We start from the raw sequence: 19,641 nt of genomic DNA on the forward strand, positions 1-19,641 counted from the left end.
GTGTTTGGTTTATGGCCATTGTCAGACCTCTGTTAGTGAATATATGTTTTCTGTCTCAGGAAACTCTACCAGAGTTTTATACTTTTCTGTAGCACAGGTCCTTAGTGCAGCTTCATGGTCCAAATCCATTTCCAAAACTCTTAAGACAAATTTCTTTAGCAGATGATTCCAGACGGAAGAGAAGAAGAGAAAACTCCATCTAGAGCTTTGAGAAATAGCAAGGGATGAGTCATGTTCCAAATCATCAGAAAGGTCAAAGCCTCTTTCATCAAACTCCTCTAAATGCTGATGAAGACGAACTGGTGAATCAATCAGAGATTGCACCGCGCTGCACTCCTGCACTGAAGCCCTTTTGTTTCCCTGACAACTTTACTCAGACGGCACTGATTGGACGAGAAGTGTGCCAGGAAATATCTCAACCCCTGTGTCACTTATTGGGGATATTTCCTCTGAAATGTCTGGTTAATTTTGATATTGACATCAAAAAGGCTCAGAGGCTTTCCACACTACGCACCAGAACCAGCATCACGGGATAAGCCGGAGATATGTGGTACAAAGCTCTGTGTGGCTCAAGGAAACACTCCTACTGGGCAATGGTACCAATGTTGTGTTCACAGACATCTGAGCCTCTGAGTATTGGCCCTGTGAGGGTATTTTGTCATCTGCTGAAACGAGATGTGGCACGAGCCAACCGAGGCTGCTGATAGATTAGACTTTGAATACAACATGACAGAGCAGTTTCTCCAATGGAGCCACCGATGTATTCATGTCCAGCTACTATTTCCATACACTCTGCATTGCGTGATACTCCATTGGAGGTCCTGCACAGTGGGCACGTGCCCTGCCTGCCAATTTGCTGTGTCAGGGAAAGTGGAGAAACAGAAGCTAAGTGTTATGCTTTCCTCTGGTTGCAGATGCTGAAGTCTTGTGACTGACACTTTCCGGTGGTGCTCCCATTGGGAGGCATAATACGGGGGTGCGCTGCCTGCTGGGCCGCAGCAATGAGCAGCAGCGTCTACTGGAGCCCCTTACAGGGATATATGTTTTCCAGACCCCATCATGGGGCAGAAACGGAGCCAAGAAAAGCTACTGGTAGCGATCGGATGCCCTGCAAAAAAATCCAAAGGGCCTATATTATTCACTTTTCATGAATTTGTTCCAAATCTACAGGATGTAGTGATAAGAACAATAAAATTGATACTATTTTTTAAAGATTTTAATAAGTTTTACCGGATATTTCCTGAATTAATGATAAAGTCTGCACACATACATGACACAGTTGTGGACCTTGAATGAATTAAAATGATGTAGTCATATTCTATGGAAACAGACCAGACGGTGCAACGCAAATGCTGAAAATAAAAACAATTCAGTCATTTTCCGTAACAGCTTATCCTGTTGGGGGTCACAGGGGGGCTGGAGTCTATCCCGGCTGACATTGGGCGAGAGGCGGGGTACACCCTGGACAGGTCGCCAAACCAACGCTGACACAAGGAGGAGAACATGCAGGCTCCGTATAGAGGGGCTGCCCCACCCCAGGTTCGAGCCAAGAACCCTCTTGGTCTCATAGTCAATGCATGAACTCATGAGGCCTCCACTCTCACCACTAGGTCCTGACACATAAGCCCACTGACCAAGTAAGGCTAACATCAGGAAGTCAATGTATCATGAAGAATTAGCCCAACAGTAATCTTTGTAGTGACAACACAACCCAATTAGTTTCCATAAATCACTGTAATCTCATTACAACTCTTCATAATATCTGACTAAAGTTTGCTGTCTTGGCTGATGTATCAGGATGTATTATAATTAAAAAGGGACCATTTGAGTGCCTCTGGGGAATGTGAAACTGATGATGGGGTTAGCACAGCGACAACAAATCAGTCAGCTGTATCCTAAATAAATGTCCATCAAAGAAAACTAAGATCAGACTTTAGACAAGAGCTGGTGTTACTTTTCAGCCACTAAAGCTCATTACCTGATAGCTTTATGTGACGACAAACTAGTGACACAGCAATTCAGAAAACTGACAGCAGGACAAAACGAGGTGACAATCAGCACAAGAGCAGGTAATGTGTTCTCAGGAAGCCGCACCAAAGTGTAGAGAGGAAGAGGACATCTTGTTTTGGTGGATTAAGGGTTGTGGTATTGTAATTTGACCTGGGCACTTCAAAAGGCATCTTTGACATTTGAAGTGTTGGAAAACCCCAAACAGCTAAAGCTCTAAATAATGCTCTGGCAGCCCCGTCTGCAACAAAAATCAAAAGGATTACTTGGAGCTTTGTCAGCAAGCCTCCATGATGTTGTCGCTATCATGCCTCAAGACAATTTGGAAGGTAAATGCTTAATCTTGTATACATGTTCCAGTCCGTGCTTTTCCCAAACAAACCAAGATTATATCACTCACAGCTCATTAGTCCGCCCTCACAACTCTGACTTTTTTTTTTGCATTTTTGTACCATATCTACAGGAAGATGGTAAAAGGCCTGCCGGTCACAGCAGCAATATATATTAATTTAAATGGAAGAGCTGTGATCGGTGGATTTGTCTCAGGTAAAGTAACGTCATGCAAAGTTTTGTGTACTTTGGTGAAAATTAAGTTGTTAGCAGTAAACAAACTTCCCGGCGCCACTTCCTTGTGTGACTCAAGGAAAATATAAAAGCAGGAATGGTCACAACAACAGTGACAGTGTTCAAGGAGCCCGACTTTGATGTCAGTTCTATTGAAGTCAATGAGGCGGGCACTGTAAATCAAATGATAACCCAACATATCTTTGTTGTCTTAACTTTGATTGAAAAATCCTTTCAAGAGATTAAAAAACACACATTACGTTAGGTTGACTGACACTTTTATCTAAATGTGCGCGGCCTCAAAACAGATCATGATCTGTTTGGAAACCAATAACAAGGAAAACAAACATGCACATTCAGATAAAAATGTCAGTCGAACATCAAGCAGTGTGAGTTTTTTTAATCTGGTTTCAGTCAAAGATATGTTGGTTTAAAGTGTGATATCTTGTGCCCGCCTCATTTACTCCAACAGAATTGACATCAAAGTCTGGCTCCTCAAACGCTGTCACTGTCCTCCCTTCTTTCTTTTAAATTTTCCTTGGTGTGACTGGCCTTAAAGCTCTCTGGTGTTTGAAAAGGACTTGATGACTAAATCAGTTACCTTGGCCATGTGTTTGGGTTATATTTAAGCCTGTTGTACTTCTTCCTGTCAGGTTCTTTTTTGTCCTTAAAGTACCTGTAACAAGTTTACAGCCCGCTACAGTGGCTCTGTGAGGCTGGACTTTGACACAGCAGTGCTTCCAGCTAAATGCTAATGTCAGAATGCTAAAGGACTGTGAATATTATGTCATAATGTAGTGATGTACTCAGACACCAAAAATATTTCACATATTAAGATTTTGCTCTCATTATCCAACAAGATGAAAAGTCACCAAAGCTTTTTCAGTCAGAAGTAAAAGAATATTTCTTGACATGTGCACAAAAGTATGAAAAATGTGAACAGTCTTTGGCAATTAGATCTCATCACAAATATTTTAAAGGGGGTATTGAGCTGTAGTAGAATATGAATCCCCCCTATGAAGTCAGATGCTGGTGGTAGTGGTGATAAGCTAAAGAGGGTGCTCAGGATCTGGACGTTATATGGCAGGACTTTTCAGTTACAAAGTCAGTTGGGCCAGGAAAATATAAATGGGCTGGACATTTTCAGCAGCTTATTCAAAACCTTTTTTTGCTTTTGGTAACAACAAATTTTAAATAAATGCATAGAAATGTTGCAACAAAACATTTTTATGGTTTCACTTTAAAATTACGAAAAACACATATAGAGAGTTACAAGGAAACTGCAAGGCAGTTCAAGTATTTTGGGATCTTGTTCACGAATGAGGGTAGAATGAAGCGTGAGATGGATCGGCGGTTTGGTGTGGCTTCTGCAGTGATGCAGGCGCTGCGCCAGACCATCATGGTGAAGAGGGAGCTGAGCTGGAAGGCAAAGCTTTAGATTTACTGGTCCATCTACGTCCTAACCTTCACCTATGGTCATGAGCTTTGGGTAGTGACTGAAAGAATGAGATCGCGGATACAAGTGGCCGAAATGAGTTTCCTCTGTGGGGTGGCTGGACTCAGCCTTGGAGATAGGGTGAGGAGCTCTGACATCCAGAGGGAGCTCGGAGTAGAGCCGCTGCTCCTTTGTGTTGAAAGGGGTCAGTTGAGGTAGTTCGGGCATCTGACTAGGATGCCTCCTGGGCGCCTTCCGCTGGAGGTGTTTTGGACACGTCTCACTGGTTGGAGGCCCCAGTGCAGACCCAGCCATACCAGCCCCGGATAAGCAAATGAAAATGGATGGATGGACACGTTTTGATAAGCTGCACATGGGCATTGGATATGATGACTGGAGATGGATGAGGTGGAGGAGGACATGACGATTCCCCCTAAAATGACAGTAGACCACTGCAGAGAGGAGAGCAGGTTTAGGCCCTGATCATACAGAGAGTGTTTTAGCAGCTGGAGGCAACTTTTGTAATTGTTTTAAATGAGAATGAGAAAGCTTATTGTTTGCTGGTTTGGCATTGCAACGCACCTCGCATTTTTGCACTCTAAGCAACTGTCGTTTTTGCCAGACTGCTCTGAATTTGAAGTTGAATGTATTTAAATTCAGAGTGGAAAAGCACCTCACGTCATCTTGGTGGTGGTTGCTGGATACCCAGAGCTATACGGCCCGACGACAAACAGGAGGTTGTCAAACTGCCCCCGAGTCAGCCATAAAATATGCCTCGAGACAGCCATGATTGATGCTAAGCTCCTGGACCAACGAGTGGTACTCGCCTTGATCCACCCTCTATAGTAACGTCTCATGTACCAACACAGATCTCCGTTTCCCTGTGCCCAACAAACTATATGCCGACAGCCTCTCACCCTCACAGCTAGAGCAAGTACCCTCTGCCTGGGAAATAAATAAAATGTATTAATTCATGATAGATTGATTACACAGAAAGGTTAGGATAAGGAGCTGACGGGGTGGTTAAAGAGAGAAAATTGTGAATGAATGAAGCATAAAGAAAGTCTTTATGACTGAAGCAAAACCACGCATGTAAATCTCACAGTGGAGGTAAAGGTAAAGAAACGGGGATCACCAGAGTCAGAGGGATTTATCCTATGGGAACCATGAATGAAGATTTTTTCAGTCTGGACCAACCAACCAATTTTACATGAGTGCATGCCTCTAAATCCCTTCACATACAAATGTTTTACTGCATATGACAAAAAAACAAGACTTAATTTCCCTATGTTATTACAGGGCATTATATAACTGCTCTCTTTGCCAAAAACGGCATTTGTAGCGCCTAAACAAATACCTACTGTAATTGCCCCATTCACTTTTGCTCTTAGAAAAGCACGGGCAGTAAAGAGGTTGACATCGAAATCACTCATAGTGTTGAGTACAAAGCCATGACAGCTGAGTGTTTTTAATGGAGGGGCCGTTTTTATAGAGCTCCCTCTCTCCCGGCTGAAGGATTTATTAGAATCCCATTTTCCTCCTGAGGGGCTCTCATGTGTCCCAGCCAGCGCTGCAGCCTGTGTTGTCTTCACAGGAACGCCGCTACTGTACACCTCAGCAACACAAACAGCCACAACCTCAAGAAGTGTGTGTGGTGTGTGTGTGGTGTGTGTGCCTGCTGTGGTGTCTACAGTTGCGGGTTCAGAGCTGGGAAGTATGTGAGGATACACAACAGCCAGTCCTTGTAAAATGTTAACCTGTGCTTTAAACTGTTGCCTTTACTGGTCAGTAAAGTTTGACCTTTTGACTGAAGTGTTCCATCAAATATATCTGTCAGACGCAGGATATTACATCACACGTACCTGTTCTTGTACCTTCAAAAATGATTCACAACGAGAGTACTGACTGAATATAATAATTTATAGTGTAATAGTTATGTTTAAAACATCTTTAATTATGTATTATACATTATACATGATATAATGATTATAAATATGTGTATTGGAACGATTCATGCATTTTTTTTGTTGTGGACATAACATGCTTTCTAATTCGCTTGGCACAGACAGAAGATTAATGTCAGCAGCTGTGGTCTGAGTAACACAGTGAGCATTCTGGCAGAATCGGCGCTGACATCTTCTTTGTAGCAAACGTTCGCTGAGTCACCCTGTGTAATGTTGTTTCACTGATTGTAAAAGGGAAATTGTGCAAAGGTACACTTATCTGTCTCACTTCTTTGTTGACTGGTCATATGGCATGCAGCCCTGTCTCAGTTTGTGTTGGAGAAATTGCACGCTTGACAGAGCCTCAGGCTGGGTGGGTGTCTGAGGGGTGCAGATACTAACATGTAAGGTTTCCAAGTGTGGCCCACCACTGAGGCTGAGCTGGTCAGATTCACCTCTAGCTGATGAACAACTGAAACCCAAGTTTGCAGGCATGCTTTATTTTGTCCACACATTGTCATCATAATAACATCTGCAACTTATATAAAATATTTATATCTCATTTTACAAAGGATCAAAGCCATCATTACACTTCTGATTGTTCACAACAAGGTCAATGTGTTTCCAGTTTGACTTCCAGCGTGTACTGTATAAGTTTGCCTGATGTCGCCTTCCTGTATTGACTCTAACAAAGCCAATACACACAGCTGTGGCATTCCAACAGGAAATACAATAATTAAAGAGTCCTGATGGACAGAACTGATGAGAAAAATCTGACATACTGGACACTATAGAAGTTAACTCTCAACTTACTATATTTTTTTCCGAGAAGCAACATATCTTCACACAGAGCTTTGATGATATCCTATGAATAAGTGCCCCATGAATGACGTTATGTACTTTAAGCTGAGTTAAAAAATCAACGTAAAGTTATGGAGGTTAGGTTTAGGAAGAGAAACATGATGATGACGTACCTTAAAATGCCACAGAGGTTCACGTGGTGCAAAACCCGGGCTCCTAGGGAAAAGTCCAGGGTGAAAGTCCTGTGTTTTGTGACCCATCCACCATCCCAACCTGCCTCTTAACGGATTGTTCGAGATTGCTTCCTTCTTTACTTCTGTCAGCACATTGGCCACATGATTGCAGACTTCCAAAATACATGAGTTACACACAAGCTGGCTCCTGATTATATGGGATATGTATAAATTTTGGTGCATTACTTTGTAAGAAAACATACAAAAAGTGCATGAGACTAGCCTACCAGAAGCTAACGTTAGCCAGCATGTCCTTCCTACAAGTGCTTCAGTGCAATCATATTCCTTTCAGAGGCTTTGTCTTTCTGGAAACTTTGTAAAATAAATCCAACACTGAATGTCCTCTGTGATTATTCATAAATTTTACCATGTTGAAAACAGTAAGTGTTCTTGTTAGACATCCCCTAGCTGTCGCATGATGCCTTGGGTTGAGTCTGTCAACTAATCAGAGGCTGTGTGGGCAGTGTTTTGGTTTGGCTGTTGACTGTTGCATGCATGTATAGGTCCTGTTTGTGCATGTGTGTGTATTTCAGGCCTTCTTTTTCATCTTCTTCTTCTTCTTCTCTTCTTTGTAATTTGAAGAAATGAATTAAATATTTAAATCCCTACATGCACTTTTGGCTACGGCCACCAAGGGTTTCAGTGAGATTCTAAACTAATGCACACTGCGCCTGTGATTATAACCTTTGTTCTTGAGGATTAAACATGTTATGTCTTCCAGTCAGTACAAGTTTTAGGTTATGCAGAGATCTATGAAGAATGTCAAAGGCAAACTGTAATGTAGATATACAGCAGCTTGAGTTAGATAAGAGTTATGTGCATATAAGACTGTGTCATCAGCATAAATGAATACTATAACTTTAAGAAAAATGGAAATATCCTTCTGTCAACAAAATTAGCTCGAACTGTCTCACCATGCATAGAGATGCGTAAATTTATTTTTGATTCGGTATCATTTACAAAATTATGCAGCTATAAGCATGCTGTGCCTGTGTTCTAGTTTTACTGTAGTTAGGTTTTACATGCCGATAAAACAGAGCTTTGTCAGTAAAACAGTCCAACTTTAAAGAGAGTGGAATCATCCAAGTAGAGCGTCTGTGTGTTGTTAAACTTTGTTAATTTGAGTCCAGAGTTGAGTGCACCTCAAAATAAACGGTGTCATGTATGTTTAAAAAGTACTCAAACAGCACCCAAGTACTGTGGCGCTATCCTAGGTCTTTTTTTTTTACTTTAATCTCCACATAAAAAGGTTTCCAGAGAGTAGAAGGGTTTTGTATCAATAAGAAGTTCAGAAGAAGGCAAACCTCTGTCACCACGAGTACTGGATAAAATAAATGGGTCACAAATAGCCTTTTGGTCTTCCTAGGAGAGGGTAACATTGTGTGTGCAGATGATGTCTGACTGGCCTAGATCTCAGAGACAGTCAGGAATGTCAGCTATCCAGCAGGACCCTGACCTGATGAAGGCACCAAACTGCAGACAACGGGCAGATAAATGTCCCTCACATTTCACCTTCTGCTCAGGTTTCTTTCAACACCAACCAACACATCTGACAGATGTGTGGTGTCTCAATTTGTTTACTGGATGTTAGGTGAGTTTGACAAAGCCCTCTCTGGCTAATGATCTGAGCTTAATATCCGCCAAAATTAAATAGTGTCAAAACAACTAGAAAATGGTTTTAATCACACTGCTCGGTGAAAGAATTTGGTCAGCATTGTAATCTGTGACAAAAAAGATGAGTGAGTATAACTGGAAACTATGGTCATTAAATTCAAAGCTTTGAAGTCTCAGATTTAGACAGGGCGATGTTGCTCAGTTTCCATCATAATATTGTCTTAAGATCATTGAGGGATTGTGGTCAAGAATGAGTGATATTTTTATTCAATTGCAGAAATATGGGGATGTGATTTTATGTGGCTTCAGTCCTTTAGTTTTCCAAAGAAGGAATTATTGGCGTTTTGGACATTCCAGTTTTAATGATTGTAAATTATAGTTGGACAAGCTCCTGCCCAAGTGCCACTCAGGACAGTATTCACAAAATGATGGATTACAAACAGGCGTGGAAACATTATACTGTGCTTACCGAAAAGATGGGACAGACTGTGTTGGCTTCAGCCAGAGAGTACCTTGTTGTTTAAAGGATATGGCTGGCGATGTTCAGTATTTTTCCTATTGTCAAAAAGTCTCATGAAGAGACCATAACCAACAAGTATAGCCTGTGTAGCCAAAGCTTGATATGATTATTACTTTGCCATACACCTCTACTGCTGTCCAAAAACACAGTCACATTGTTGTACCAGGTGACATGTTCCTTCAGTACAGTGAACATGGTCACTTTTTTGTTTGTTTGTTTGCTTGTGTGTTTCAGTTAACCCCCAATACACTGTCTTGATGTAGCCTATGCATATGACCTAAGCCATTGTGAAGTTTTATATTGTTGTGGTGCACCAGGTGAGGGTGGACTCAAACGCACCACCCTGGACAGCTTGGATAAAGTAACACAGTCTTTACTGGTCGAAAGGTAGATCCGGTACACAGAAGGATCAGTTGAGGCAAACATTTCCAATAGTGATGAGGCAGAGACAATCTACAGGCTAAATCTAAAATACAAGAAAATGACACAAGGAAACAAAAGGCAAGAATGCTAGACATACAAGAAGGAAAAATGGACTGGTACTTAGAGAAAACAAGAGACACACTAAATACTCTGGTGAGGGGAAGGATAATGAGACACAGGTGAGGCCAATCAGGGTGGGACAGACAATCAGACACAGGTGAAGTCATCAAAAGGGAGGGAAATTACACAACTGAAATTAGGGGAGGTGTTTCAAAGTAAAACAGGAAACAACATGAATGACTGAAATGAAAAACATAACCTAAGAAACTTGAGGTGTGACATATTTGTGCAGTGGTGTGTCTGTGTCACTCTGCAGTGATACCTCCAAAACACTAGTTGGCGACAGGGTTCCTGTGAAGTGCTGTAAAGTTTAGTTGATTCAAAACACACCCAAAACACACATTAAACATGGCTTAACGGTGATGATTTCAAACACAAGTACACAAATCGACTTCACTATAACTCGCAGCATTTACAGACAAACACTTGCTGGAGACATGCTATTAGCACAAGCCTATGGCATTTTACATTGTATAAATTAGCCTAGTGGCTAGTGGAATTTTCCTCTACTTATATGAATCCAGGGACAGCCGCAACATTTAACAAAGGCAACATTACAAAATTATGCTCAATTACAGCTCACACGGTTCAACAATAATTTAACTGTCTTACACTAAACACTTTTTCCAAACAAATACAACATGCTAATGTTATTAGCACAAGCCTGTGGCATTTTATATTGTATAAATTAGCCTAGTGGCTAGCTAGGGACAACAGCAACATCAAAGGTATCATTAAAAAATTTGGTTCCATTACAACTCACAAGGTTTACTGACAAAACACGTTTTTCAAACAAATATAACATGCTAACGTTATTAGCACAACCCTATGGCATTTTACATTGTATCAATTAGCCCAGCAACTAGCAGAAATTTCCTCTGCTCATATGAAGCCAGGATAAATCACACAAGACCTAAAATGCTGTTTTGTGGAGGCTTATTGTCTTTCCAAATAACTGTGAAATTAAAGTAAATAAAAGCTTTGTTTCCACTGAGGGAAATGGTTTCAGCTTACAAATAGACAGGAGGTCTGTGTGGCTGCGACGTGTAGTTACGTTTCTGGGAAGGTGCACGTCAGGGTATGTCCTGAGTATCACGTCAATTTGATGCAGAAGAACAAATCCTGCTTTAGAAAATTATGTAGTGTTTTTTTAAATGAAGCCATAGAGACGGACTGGCACATTGTTGGGTTGCTTCATGGGATATGTTGACAGTAAGAAAAATATTGATTAACAGCAGCCTTATCCTTTAAGATGAGGGGATTCATTTAGTAACTTAGTCGCATTTGAAAATATCCCCAACTTATTGCTGGTGTTCCTACCACCCCTGCAGATGTATCTGAATGAAACACAAACAACTTACAGGACTATTATTTCTGTTTAGTCTATATGCAGAAAGAAACCTAAAGGCTCAAAACAAACGCAGCGGACTGTGGAAAGTATTTATAACCATATATTTGCAATGGGGGCATGGATATTTGAGGCGCACCTTATGGCAACTTAAAGCTACATGACATGAGCTTGGATGGCATATTTAGGGCATGAATTTCAAGAATGTCTGAAACCCAAAGTAAAACAAATATTTTGGTCAAGGCATATGGAAGTGTTAACCACACTCAGTCATTTTCCGATATTAGTGCCAAGCACCACCGCTGTATAGCTTTTATATCGTTTTACTCTACACTTCTCACTGAGTTATGTAAGCTCACTCCTGCTTTAAATATGTTTCAGTATGTTTTTTCTTTGCACTGGAGGAACCGACAGAGGAGCAAGAAAATACTGATGCAGTACGTCTTTCTTCTTTACCAACAACTGAACAAGCCATAAATAAGTAGTTTCCAAGCTGGAAATTCCCTTCCCAGTGAGACCACTCTTTATCTGGAATTCAGCTTTTAAAGTGCTGAGGCAGCAGTAGTTTAATAGTTCTTCATAGTTGTGCTTTGTTGTGAAATGTCTTTCCAGAGAATTCAAATGTATTGTCCACCTGACTGTGTTAGTTTTGTTAAGCATACAAGCTTAAGTCTTTTCAGAGAGGATGTTTGACAAACTTTATTAATTAAATCCAATTGAGTTAATACTAAAAGTTAGTGCAATAATTTTCCAACAATTCAAGCTTCTTGGATTCTCCATTGCGTGACTCCTCACCATCTGCACTGACCGGTGGAAGCTGCAGAATGCTTCTGGCCTGAGGGATCGGCGAGGAGATTGACCCCTGAGACTCAAGGGGACGGTTTAAACACACAAGAGAACTTGACCCGTGAGCATCAGCTGTCAACTTAAAAACGCTGACACTGCTCCAGGGGTAAATTTATCTGCTGAGAAACAGCATTGTGCTCCTCATCTGTAAAACAGTTCAACACTGGGGGGGAGCTGCGCTGGAGGCAGATCAAGGCATTATTGACTTTAGCAGTTGGATGTATACTTGCAGATCTTGTCTACTACTGTAAATCAAACCTCAAGTCCCTGGACTGAGACTTGTGCAATTTAGTTTGACCACCACATGATTATAAACAGCCATTTGTCCAGTAGGCAGGAAAATGCAATAATAAGCCTTATCTTAAACGAACAAACTCGACAAACATGGGAAAATTTGAGGAATGTGTAAAAGATTGCTCGGGAGAAGATAAATAAACAGCTAAAGAACAATTGGCCGCAGCACCCCAGGAAAGGATCTCTCCAGTCTGACCAGATCCCCTCCAGGGCAGCTTGACACAGTTCCAAAGTCCAGATGAGAACCAGGGTCAGACGAGTCCAGACTCTATCACCACATGTATTCTCAAGGCGGTGATGGCGAGTTGATGGCAAAGGGCTATTTTGGGTTGATGAGGGGAGGGAATAGTTGCTTGACAGCCGGTGCAAAGATAAAGGTGGTAATAAACAGAGTAAAATACACACGACATGAAAGCACACATTAATAAGCCAAAGAGGAAATGCTTACTGTGTAACAGAATTATGTGAAGTGTAGATAAACAAGGCAAACTTGTTGTTTGTCAATGTGTTTGTTAATTTTTTTTATTATTTAATGCATTTCTTCACCCTGGACTGTGTGCTGAAAATAGCATTTGTGTTTATGGTGTTTATCTTCAGCAGCAACTGGCAGATTCAGTGTGTGAGGAATCAGCAGAGAAGTTCCTCTGGGGTCCTGCCAGACTGCTGCTGATGAGAGACTGAAACAAGACTCTGGTGCACTGATCAGATGTGTTGACAGCTATCTGTAAGACACCTCATTCTTAAACACACAGCAAGTAAACTATTGGAGTTCCCTTCGAGACAGGAATATTAGATATTCACCAAATGGCATGTTTGTTTTTCTAGCTTTCTTCTGTTTTATTGTGAATTTTTGCTTATCATTTGTATATGTTGTATTTTCATTTTGTTGTGACTTTGCACAGCTGCTACTTTGGCCAGGTCCACTCTGTAAAGAAGATTTTTGTCTCAATGGGACGACTTGGTAAAATAAAGATTAAGTAAACATGACTCCAAAGGAATGTTGCTCCGTATTTGCTGGTTGGACCAGGATCAGCTTCCAAAGTCGTAATGTCACAAAAGCCCCATTTCCACTGAGCACTACGATACAGTACAGTTCAGTTCAGTTCAGCTCAGTATGGATTTTTTTTGTTTCCACTGTGAAAAGTTGTGGATGGTACCAATGAAACCATTCCACACTGTCCCCATTTTTGGTCCCCCCTCTGTTGGAGTACCTAGCACACAGATCTGGTACTAAAAGGTGGAGCTGTGAACACTGCAGTCGGTTGATTGGTCAATAGAGAACGGTCACTCTGCTCAGGGCTGAGCTGTGGCTGGTTTTGAAGCTCAAGTAACCACTGTTCATACTGTGGAGAGTTTTACATACATTAGTAAACTGTAACTATAAAAGGATGTTTGCTGCCTCTTGCAGCTGCTATAGTCTGAGAAAAAAAATTATTTAATTCACTAGACCAGCTACTGGCAACTTTTAAGGTGGAAGGTTTACTTGTAATGCTACTCAATGCATGAGTTGATGACGTGGATCCATCAACAGACTATAAATGCCAATATGACAACTTTGATTATTCCATTAGTTTTTATTGTCTGTCTTGGATGGTATACACTCTCGGTAATGAGTGGCTCTTCAAGCATTCAAGAACTGGATTATGTGAATGGCAAGTAGTCGGCATTAAAAAAAAAGCGTTGCAGAGCGTCGTTCCTGTGGGCTCTGACATCACTAAACCTCTAAGCTTGCCTGAGAAGGACTAAATGCACAAACCCGCTATTTTTAAATATCCCATCCAGAGACCCGTGCAACCCCTTTCTGTGGACGATAACAAGGTACAGACTGATAAAGGGGGAAATACAGTGAGTGCTGGACGGAGCAGTGAGTGACAACAACCCCACCCACATTTAAGGGTACTGTTTGAAGTGGAAACGCAAGGGTCTAGGTGCCATGTCTGAAGGGTTACTCTTGGTTCCAAAGGTACCACCAAAAGTACTGGGTGGAAACGGGGCTTAAGTCGTGCTCGTACATTAAAGTCTCAGAGTTAAGGAGAGCAGAGCCCCTTTTGGGACTGTGTCATCCATTGTGTGGACGAAAGCATTACATTTCACCTTTATGTTGCCTGTCTGAGTAACTTTTCACCTCCTTGTGTTGGCCAAAGCCAAGCTCATTACTTCCCACCTCTTGATGGTTAATGAGGACCACCATTCATATTGGTTGTTTTTACCTCTAGTGTCCACAGGGGGCAACAATAGCTGCTGTTTATGTTTTGTGCTCTCTGTGTTTACATGGCTAACAGGTTTTTAAAAACCACGCTTGCTGGTGCTGCATTGACTCCTGTTAGACCAGTAAGCATCTTGTGTCTGGACCAATCACAGTACACTTACGCTGCTCAAGGTTCCTCTTGTGCTAGGAGAGTACCTCACTCAGAAATAGGAACTAAGAAAGTCCCATTGAAATGACTGTAGTCGTTCCTGCAGTGTCTTAAACTATGAAAAGTTCCTCCATTACTAAAGAGCTGAGTGAGTCTGTTCCACACTCAAGCTTGGACAAATGACACAATGGTGAGATTCATGTTTTATCAGAACACTATTTTTAGGTTTTACAAAAGAAAAGATGTCAAACATGATGACTAACTCATTGACTGGGTAAATGTACATGTGATTCATTTCCCCATCTCTGAAAGAACAAAAACACTTCACATGCAGCTGTTGAGACACTCCCAAATTGCGCAAATGCAGCAGAGGAACTTTCTTTTCCTGATATCAGACATATTTTGTCAACTGATTACACTATGTTTCCTAACTATATCAGACATTTCCTCCTCTCCAACTGATTTCTGTAGGGGAGAAAGATTTGATTTTCCTAACCAATCACTAGAGACCAGTCAACACATTCTCACTCCCAACTTGTCAAATACCAACACTTGTTCAGTGACCTGTCATATCAAAATATAAAATATGCCAGGTACCAGAGTTCTTAACAGGCCAAAAAAATTACATCCCGAAACATACCAAACCAACATATTATCACATAAAACACTGGGCCTGAGCACAACCAAGGCCGACCACCCCCAACAAGCACTAGTTGGCTTCCAATGCATGAGAAACATTGGCTTTTGTTACCTCAAGGCTGGATTACTGTAACTCTCTATTATCCGGTAGCTCTAGTAAGTCCTTAAAAACTCTCCAGCTAATTCAGAATGCAGCAGCACGTGTACTAACAGGAACTAATAAACACGATCATATCTCTCCTGTTTTAGCTTCTCTGCACTGGCTCCCTGTAAAATCCAGAATTGAATTTAAAATCCTACTGTTAACTTATAAAGCTCTAAATGGTCAAGCTCCGTCATATCTTAGAGAGCTCATAGTGCCATATTATCCCACCAGAACACTGCGCTCTGAGAACGCAGGGTTACTCGTGGTCCCTAAAGTCTCCAAAAGTAGATCGGGAGCCAGAGCCTTTAGCTATCAGGCTCCTCTCCTGTGGAATCATCTTCCTGTTACGGTCCGGGAGGCAGACACCGTCTCCACATTTAAGACTAGACTTAAGACTTTCCTCTTTGATAAAGCTTATAGTTAGGGCTGGCCCAGGCTTGTCCTGTACCAGCCCTTAGTTAGGCTGACTTAGGCCTAGTCTGCCGGAGGACCCCCCTATAATACACCGGGCCCCTTCTCTCCTTCTCTCTCTCTCTCTCTCTCTCTCGTATTCTATTACTGCATCTAGCTAACCCGGCCATTCTGGATGTCACTAACTCGGCTTCTTCTCCGGAGCCTTTGTGCTCCACTGTCTCTCAGATTAACTCGTATCGCAGCGGTGCCTGGACAGCGTGACGTGTGTGGTTGTGCTGCTGCCGTGGTCCTGCCAGATGCCTCCTGCTGCTGCTGCTGCCATCATTAGTCATTAGTCATACTTATTCTGTTATTATACACATATGATTATTGTCACACATGTATACTGCCAGGTATTAATACATACTTTCAACATATTGTACCGCAGTAACCAGAACTATAACTATAATATTATTACTTTCATTAATGTTGTTGTAAGCTACTGTCATTACCTGCATCTCTCTCTCTCTCTCTCTCTCTCTCTCTCTCTCTCTCTCTCTCTTTCTCTGTCTCATTGTGTCATGTGGATTACTGTTAATTTGTTATGCTGATCTGTTCTGTATGACATCTATTGCACGTCTGTCCGTCCTGGAAGAGGGATCCCTCCTCAGTTGCTCTTCCTGAGGTTTCTACCGCTTTTTTTCCCCGTTAAAGGGTTTTTTTGGGGGAGTTTTTCCTTATCCACTGTGAGGGTCTTAAGGACAGAGGGATGTCGTATGCTGTAAAGCCCTGTGAGGCAAATTGTGATTTGTGATATTGGGCTTTATAAATAAAATTGATTGATTGATTGATTGATTGATTGACTGTGTGGTGGTGTGAGACACACACGTCTCCAGTGGAAAATGGACCAGCTCATTGAATGACCATGCCCTACCTGACCGAGCCTGAACCCGGTCCAACCTGTCTGGCTTTTTGGGACCCGTTGGGCTCGGGTTGAGATTGAGAACTCTACCAGGTACCCCTATTGCATCAGTTTTGGACGTTCAGGGGCATTGTCTCAATTTACACTCAGTACATGCATCGTCTCTTTTCACAATAAGCGTCTTTGTTTTCACAGGAACTGTACCGTTTTTGCTCATTGAATTCATACAGCCTTTTTCAAAACAAACATAGCACAAAGATAAAAAGAATCTAGATAGATCTAAATTGATTGTTCTTCAACCAAGAAACAAGTGTTTAGCGTCACAATGCCACACTGATCAGTCAACCTGGGGGGTATTCCATCAAGCTCGCTTAGCTCAAAGTCTGGCTTAAATGGCCAAGTCCCGCTTATTTTAGTGAGAGTTCAGTTCCACCAATGTGGCTAAGATTAGCTCCAACTTGGTAAGCATGGAAACATGATTCTGGCTAAGTCGGACACTTGGAGCTAAGCTCTGACTTTCTGTTCCATCAATCTGAGCCTCAATTCTGTTCCATGAAAGTGGTTAACACGAATGCCAGCCTTGTAACCATGGTGACTTATGTTGCCGGCCAAACCTGGTCTGGAGCAGGATTAAGGTGAAGATGAACTCCACTAATGTCCAAAAGACATGTCTGTTTTGCATTTACATACACAATGCACTGATAAAATAATTTGTGAAACCAAAACGTGCTTTCCATCCACTTTGGAAACTAAGCAAAAAGTGCATTTGGTAAGTATTATGATTTTGTAACAAATAAAAATCAATCTGTTTTCGTTTATCTTGATTTCATCCTTATAGATAAAGATGAATTAAATAAAATAAAATAAATTACAATGAATAAATTTAAAGGTATGATTAAAACACATAGAGGAAGCCTACATCAGTCACCTAAAATGTCCTCCAAATGACTGCACCAGGTGGAGACTATTAAGCAGAGCAGTCAAGACAGGCAGAGGGACACACATTCAGCAGAGACAAAGACTAAGAGAACATGGCATGTCCATTCATTGAGGATGAGGAGCCAATTGATGAAGGGGCACAAATAATTCAAAGGGCCTTCTTCAGGCGACCACCAGCCCGAGGTCTTCAGGAGAGGACTAACCCACTGGAACAAAGTGATTCTTTCCTGTGGGAGAGGTATCGATTCAGCCGGCAAAGCATAGTGTATTTATGCACTTTGCTGGAGGCACACATAAGGAAGGTCACTCGCAGCCAATCACTGACCCTGTGCAATCTGTATGTATTGCACTGCGGTTCTTTGCCAGCGGTACATTTCTGTATAGTGTTGGAGATGCTGAGGGACTAAGTAAGGCAACTGTTTGCAGAGAGGTAGGCCTACTAAAATAAATAAATAAATAAAAACTTAGATCAGTTGGATTATTTCTTACATCACCAAACATCATACATAGGTTGCAAGATGATCACATTACATGGATATGAATTAATACATTAACAAAAAAAAACCTTTATTACAGGTAAGAGCAGTCTGTCTTGCCCTTAAAGAGTTCCTCAATATCTTCATCACCTTCCCAAGCCATCATGGGATACAAAGGATCAAAGAGGGATTTTATGCAATTGCAGGTATGTGACATTTAAATGCATGCAATGTGAAGTTAAATGTTCCACAGGTTGACATATTGCACTTTTATCCTTTTACATAGGCTTTCCCAATGTCCTTGGCTGCATTGACTGCACGCATATCCAGATCCAGGCCCCACCTGGACCTGTGGAAAGGGACTTTGTGGATCGAAGGAATAACCACAGCCTGAATGTGCAGGTACATAGCCCATGGAGCTACTGTACATGTCCCACTGCTAGTGTCCAGTGTCACTGATGTCACCCTGCATGCTGACAGATGATCTGTGATTCTGAGTTGCTCATCACAAACATCGAGGCCAAATGGCCTGGCGGTGTCCATGATGCTAGGATACTAAGGGAAAGCCATCTGGCACAAAGGCTTGCACAAGGTAAGACAACCTTCATCATGTCTCAACACTAGTATGGATGAGGGTCTGCAAAGATGAATGAATGAATCATGTAATTCATAGCCACTGTTTTCTCACCTTGCAGGGGGGTTTGAGGGGGTCCTTCTCGGGGACAGGGGTTATCCCTGCCTCCCAAACCTTTTAACCCCATATCCTGAGCCAAGGGCTGCAGCTGAGGCAGCCTTTAATAATGCCCTCAGCGCCACCAGGGCACGAATTGAGATGGTTTTTGGCCTGCTCAAGTCCAGGTTAGAGACTGCTTTGATCAACCTTTAATGCAGAATTTTATTTTAACATGTCTTCTTGTTCCAATCTCTGCAGGTTCCAGTGCTTAAAATATCTAAGGCGGGCTCCTGACCGGGCCTGCGACATAGTGGTTGCGTGCGCAGTACTCCACAACATAGCCACCATCCGGAGGGAGAGGCTTCCACAGCTTCTACCCGAAGACAGATGGGAAGAGCCTGCCCCTGTACAGGAACCCAGAGATGGGAGGATCCTGAGGAATCTGTACAGGGACACCTATTTCTTTTGAACCCAACCCCCCTATTTTGTTAAATTCCTTGTCATGTCCATTTATTGAGCCTAGCCACTTTATTCCCCCACCCCACATTGTATGGCCCATTTTCACAAACAGTGCGTCACAAAGGGCTTCACATAGCAACATGACATCCTCTACCCTTAGACCCTCACTGAAACAAGACGGAATAACAAGACCAAATGGCTTTTGAATATTTATTGTCCTGAGTCACCAAGCTGGGGAGACAGAATGCTACAGAATTAAATACTGTAAAAACAATGACCTTATTCTCTCTGCCTGGATTCATACTTACATCCTTTTCCATCTTGTTGATTTCAAGTTTTAATTTTTTTATCTGCAGTTGTTTATGCTGGATCTACAGCTTCAGGTACCTTTGTAAAGCACCTTCACATCCTATGATCAGAAAATGTGTCAGAGTGCAGCCAAAATGCAGCTACTGGTGATTTTGAAAACGGGAACAAGAAAAGAATGGTA

At 41.8% G+C, this 19,641-nt stretch overlaps 1 protein-coding gene across 1 annotated transcript; it reads left to right on the forward strand.

The window, feature by feature from the left end:
* Nucleotides 1-2,668: 2,668 nt before the first annotated feature.
* Nucleotides 2,669-19,417, forward strand: LOC125901319 (putative nuclease HARBI1). Its single transcript, XM_049596965.1, has 7 exons — nucleotides 2,669-2,746; nucleotides 17,183-17,239; nucleotides 18,120-18,225; nucleotides 18,306-18,421; nucleotides 18,500-18,611; nucleotides 18,715-18,877; nucleotides 18,951-19,417. Exons 1-7 carry the CDS (start codon nucleotides 2,669-2,671, stop codon nucleotides 19,159-19,161), a joined length of 843 nt encoding a protein of 280 aa, XP_049452922.1. The 3' UTR covers nucleotides 19,162-19,417.
* The last annotated feature ends 224 nt before the right edge of the window (nucleotides 19,418-19,641 follow it).

This window comes from Epinephelus fuscoguttatus, linkage group LG14 (assembly GCF_011397635.1).
Source record: "Epinephelus fuscoguttatus linkage group LG14, E.fuscoguttatus.final_Chr_v1".
NCBI classification, from domain to species: Eukaryota; Metazoa; Chordata; class Actinopteri; order Perciformes; family Serranidae; genus Epinephelus; species Epinephelus fuscoguttatus.

Bases quoted from the DNA above. Each gene is read 5' to 3' on its own strand.
- LOC125901319 (XM_049596965.1), top strand. From the start codon at position 2,669: ATGGTCACAACAACAGTGACAGTGTTCAAGGAGCCCGACTTTGATGTC. The intron at 2,747-17,182 runs GTAAATCAAATG...CACGAATGCCAG, and splicing joins AAGTCAATGAGGCGGGCACT to CCTTGTAACCATGGTGACTT. The intron at 18,612-18,714 runs GTAAGACAACCT...CTCACCTTGCAG, and splicing joins GGCACAAAGGCTTGCACAAG to GGGGGTTTGAGGGGGTCCTT.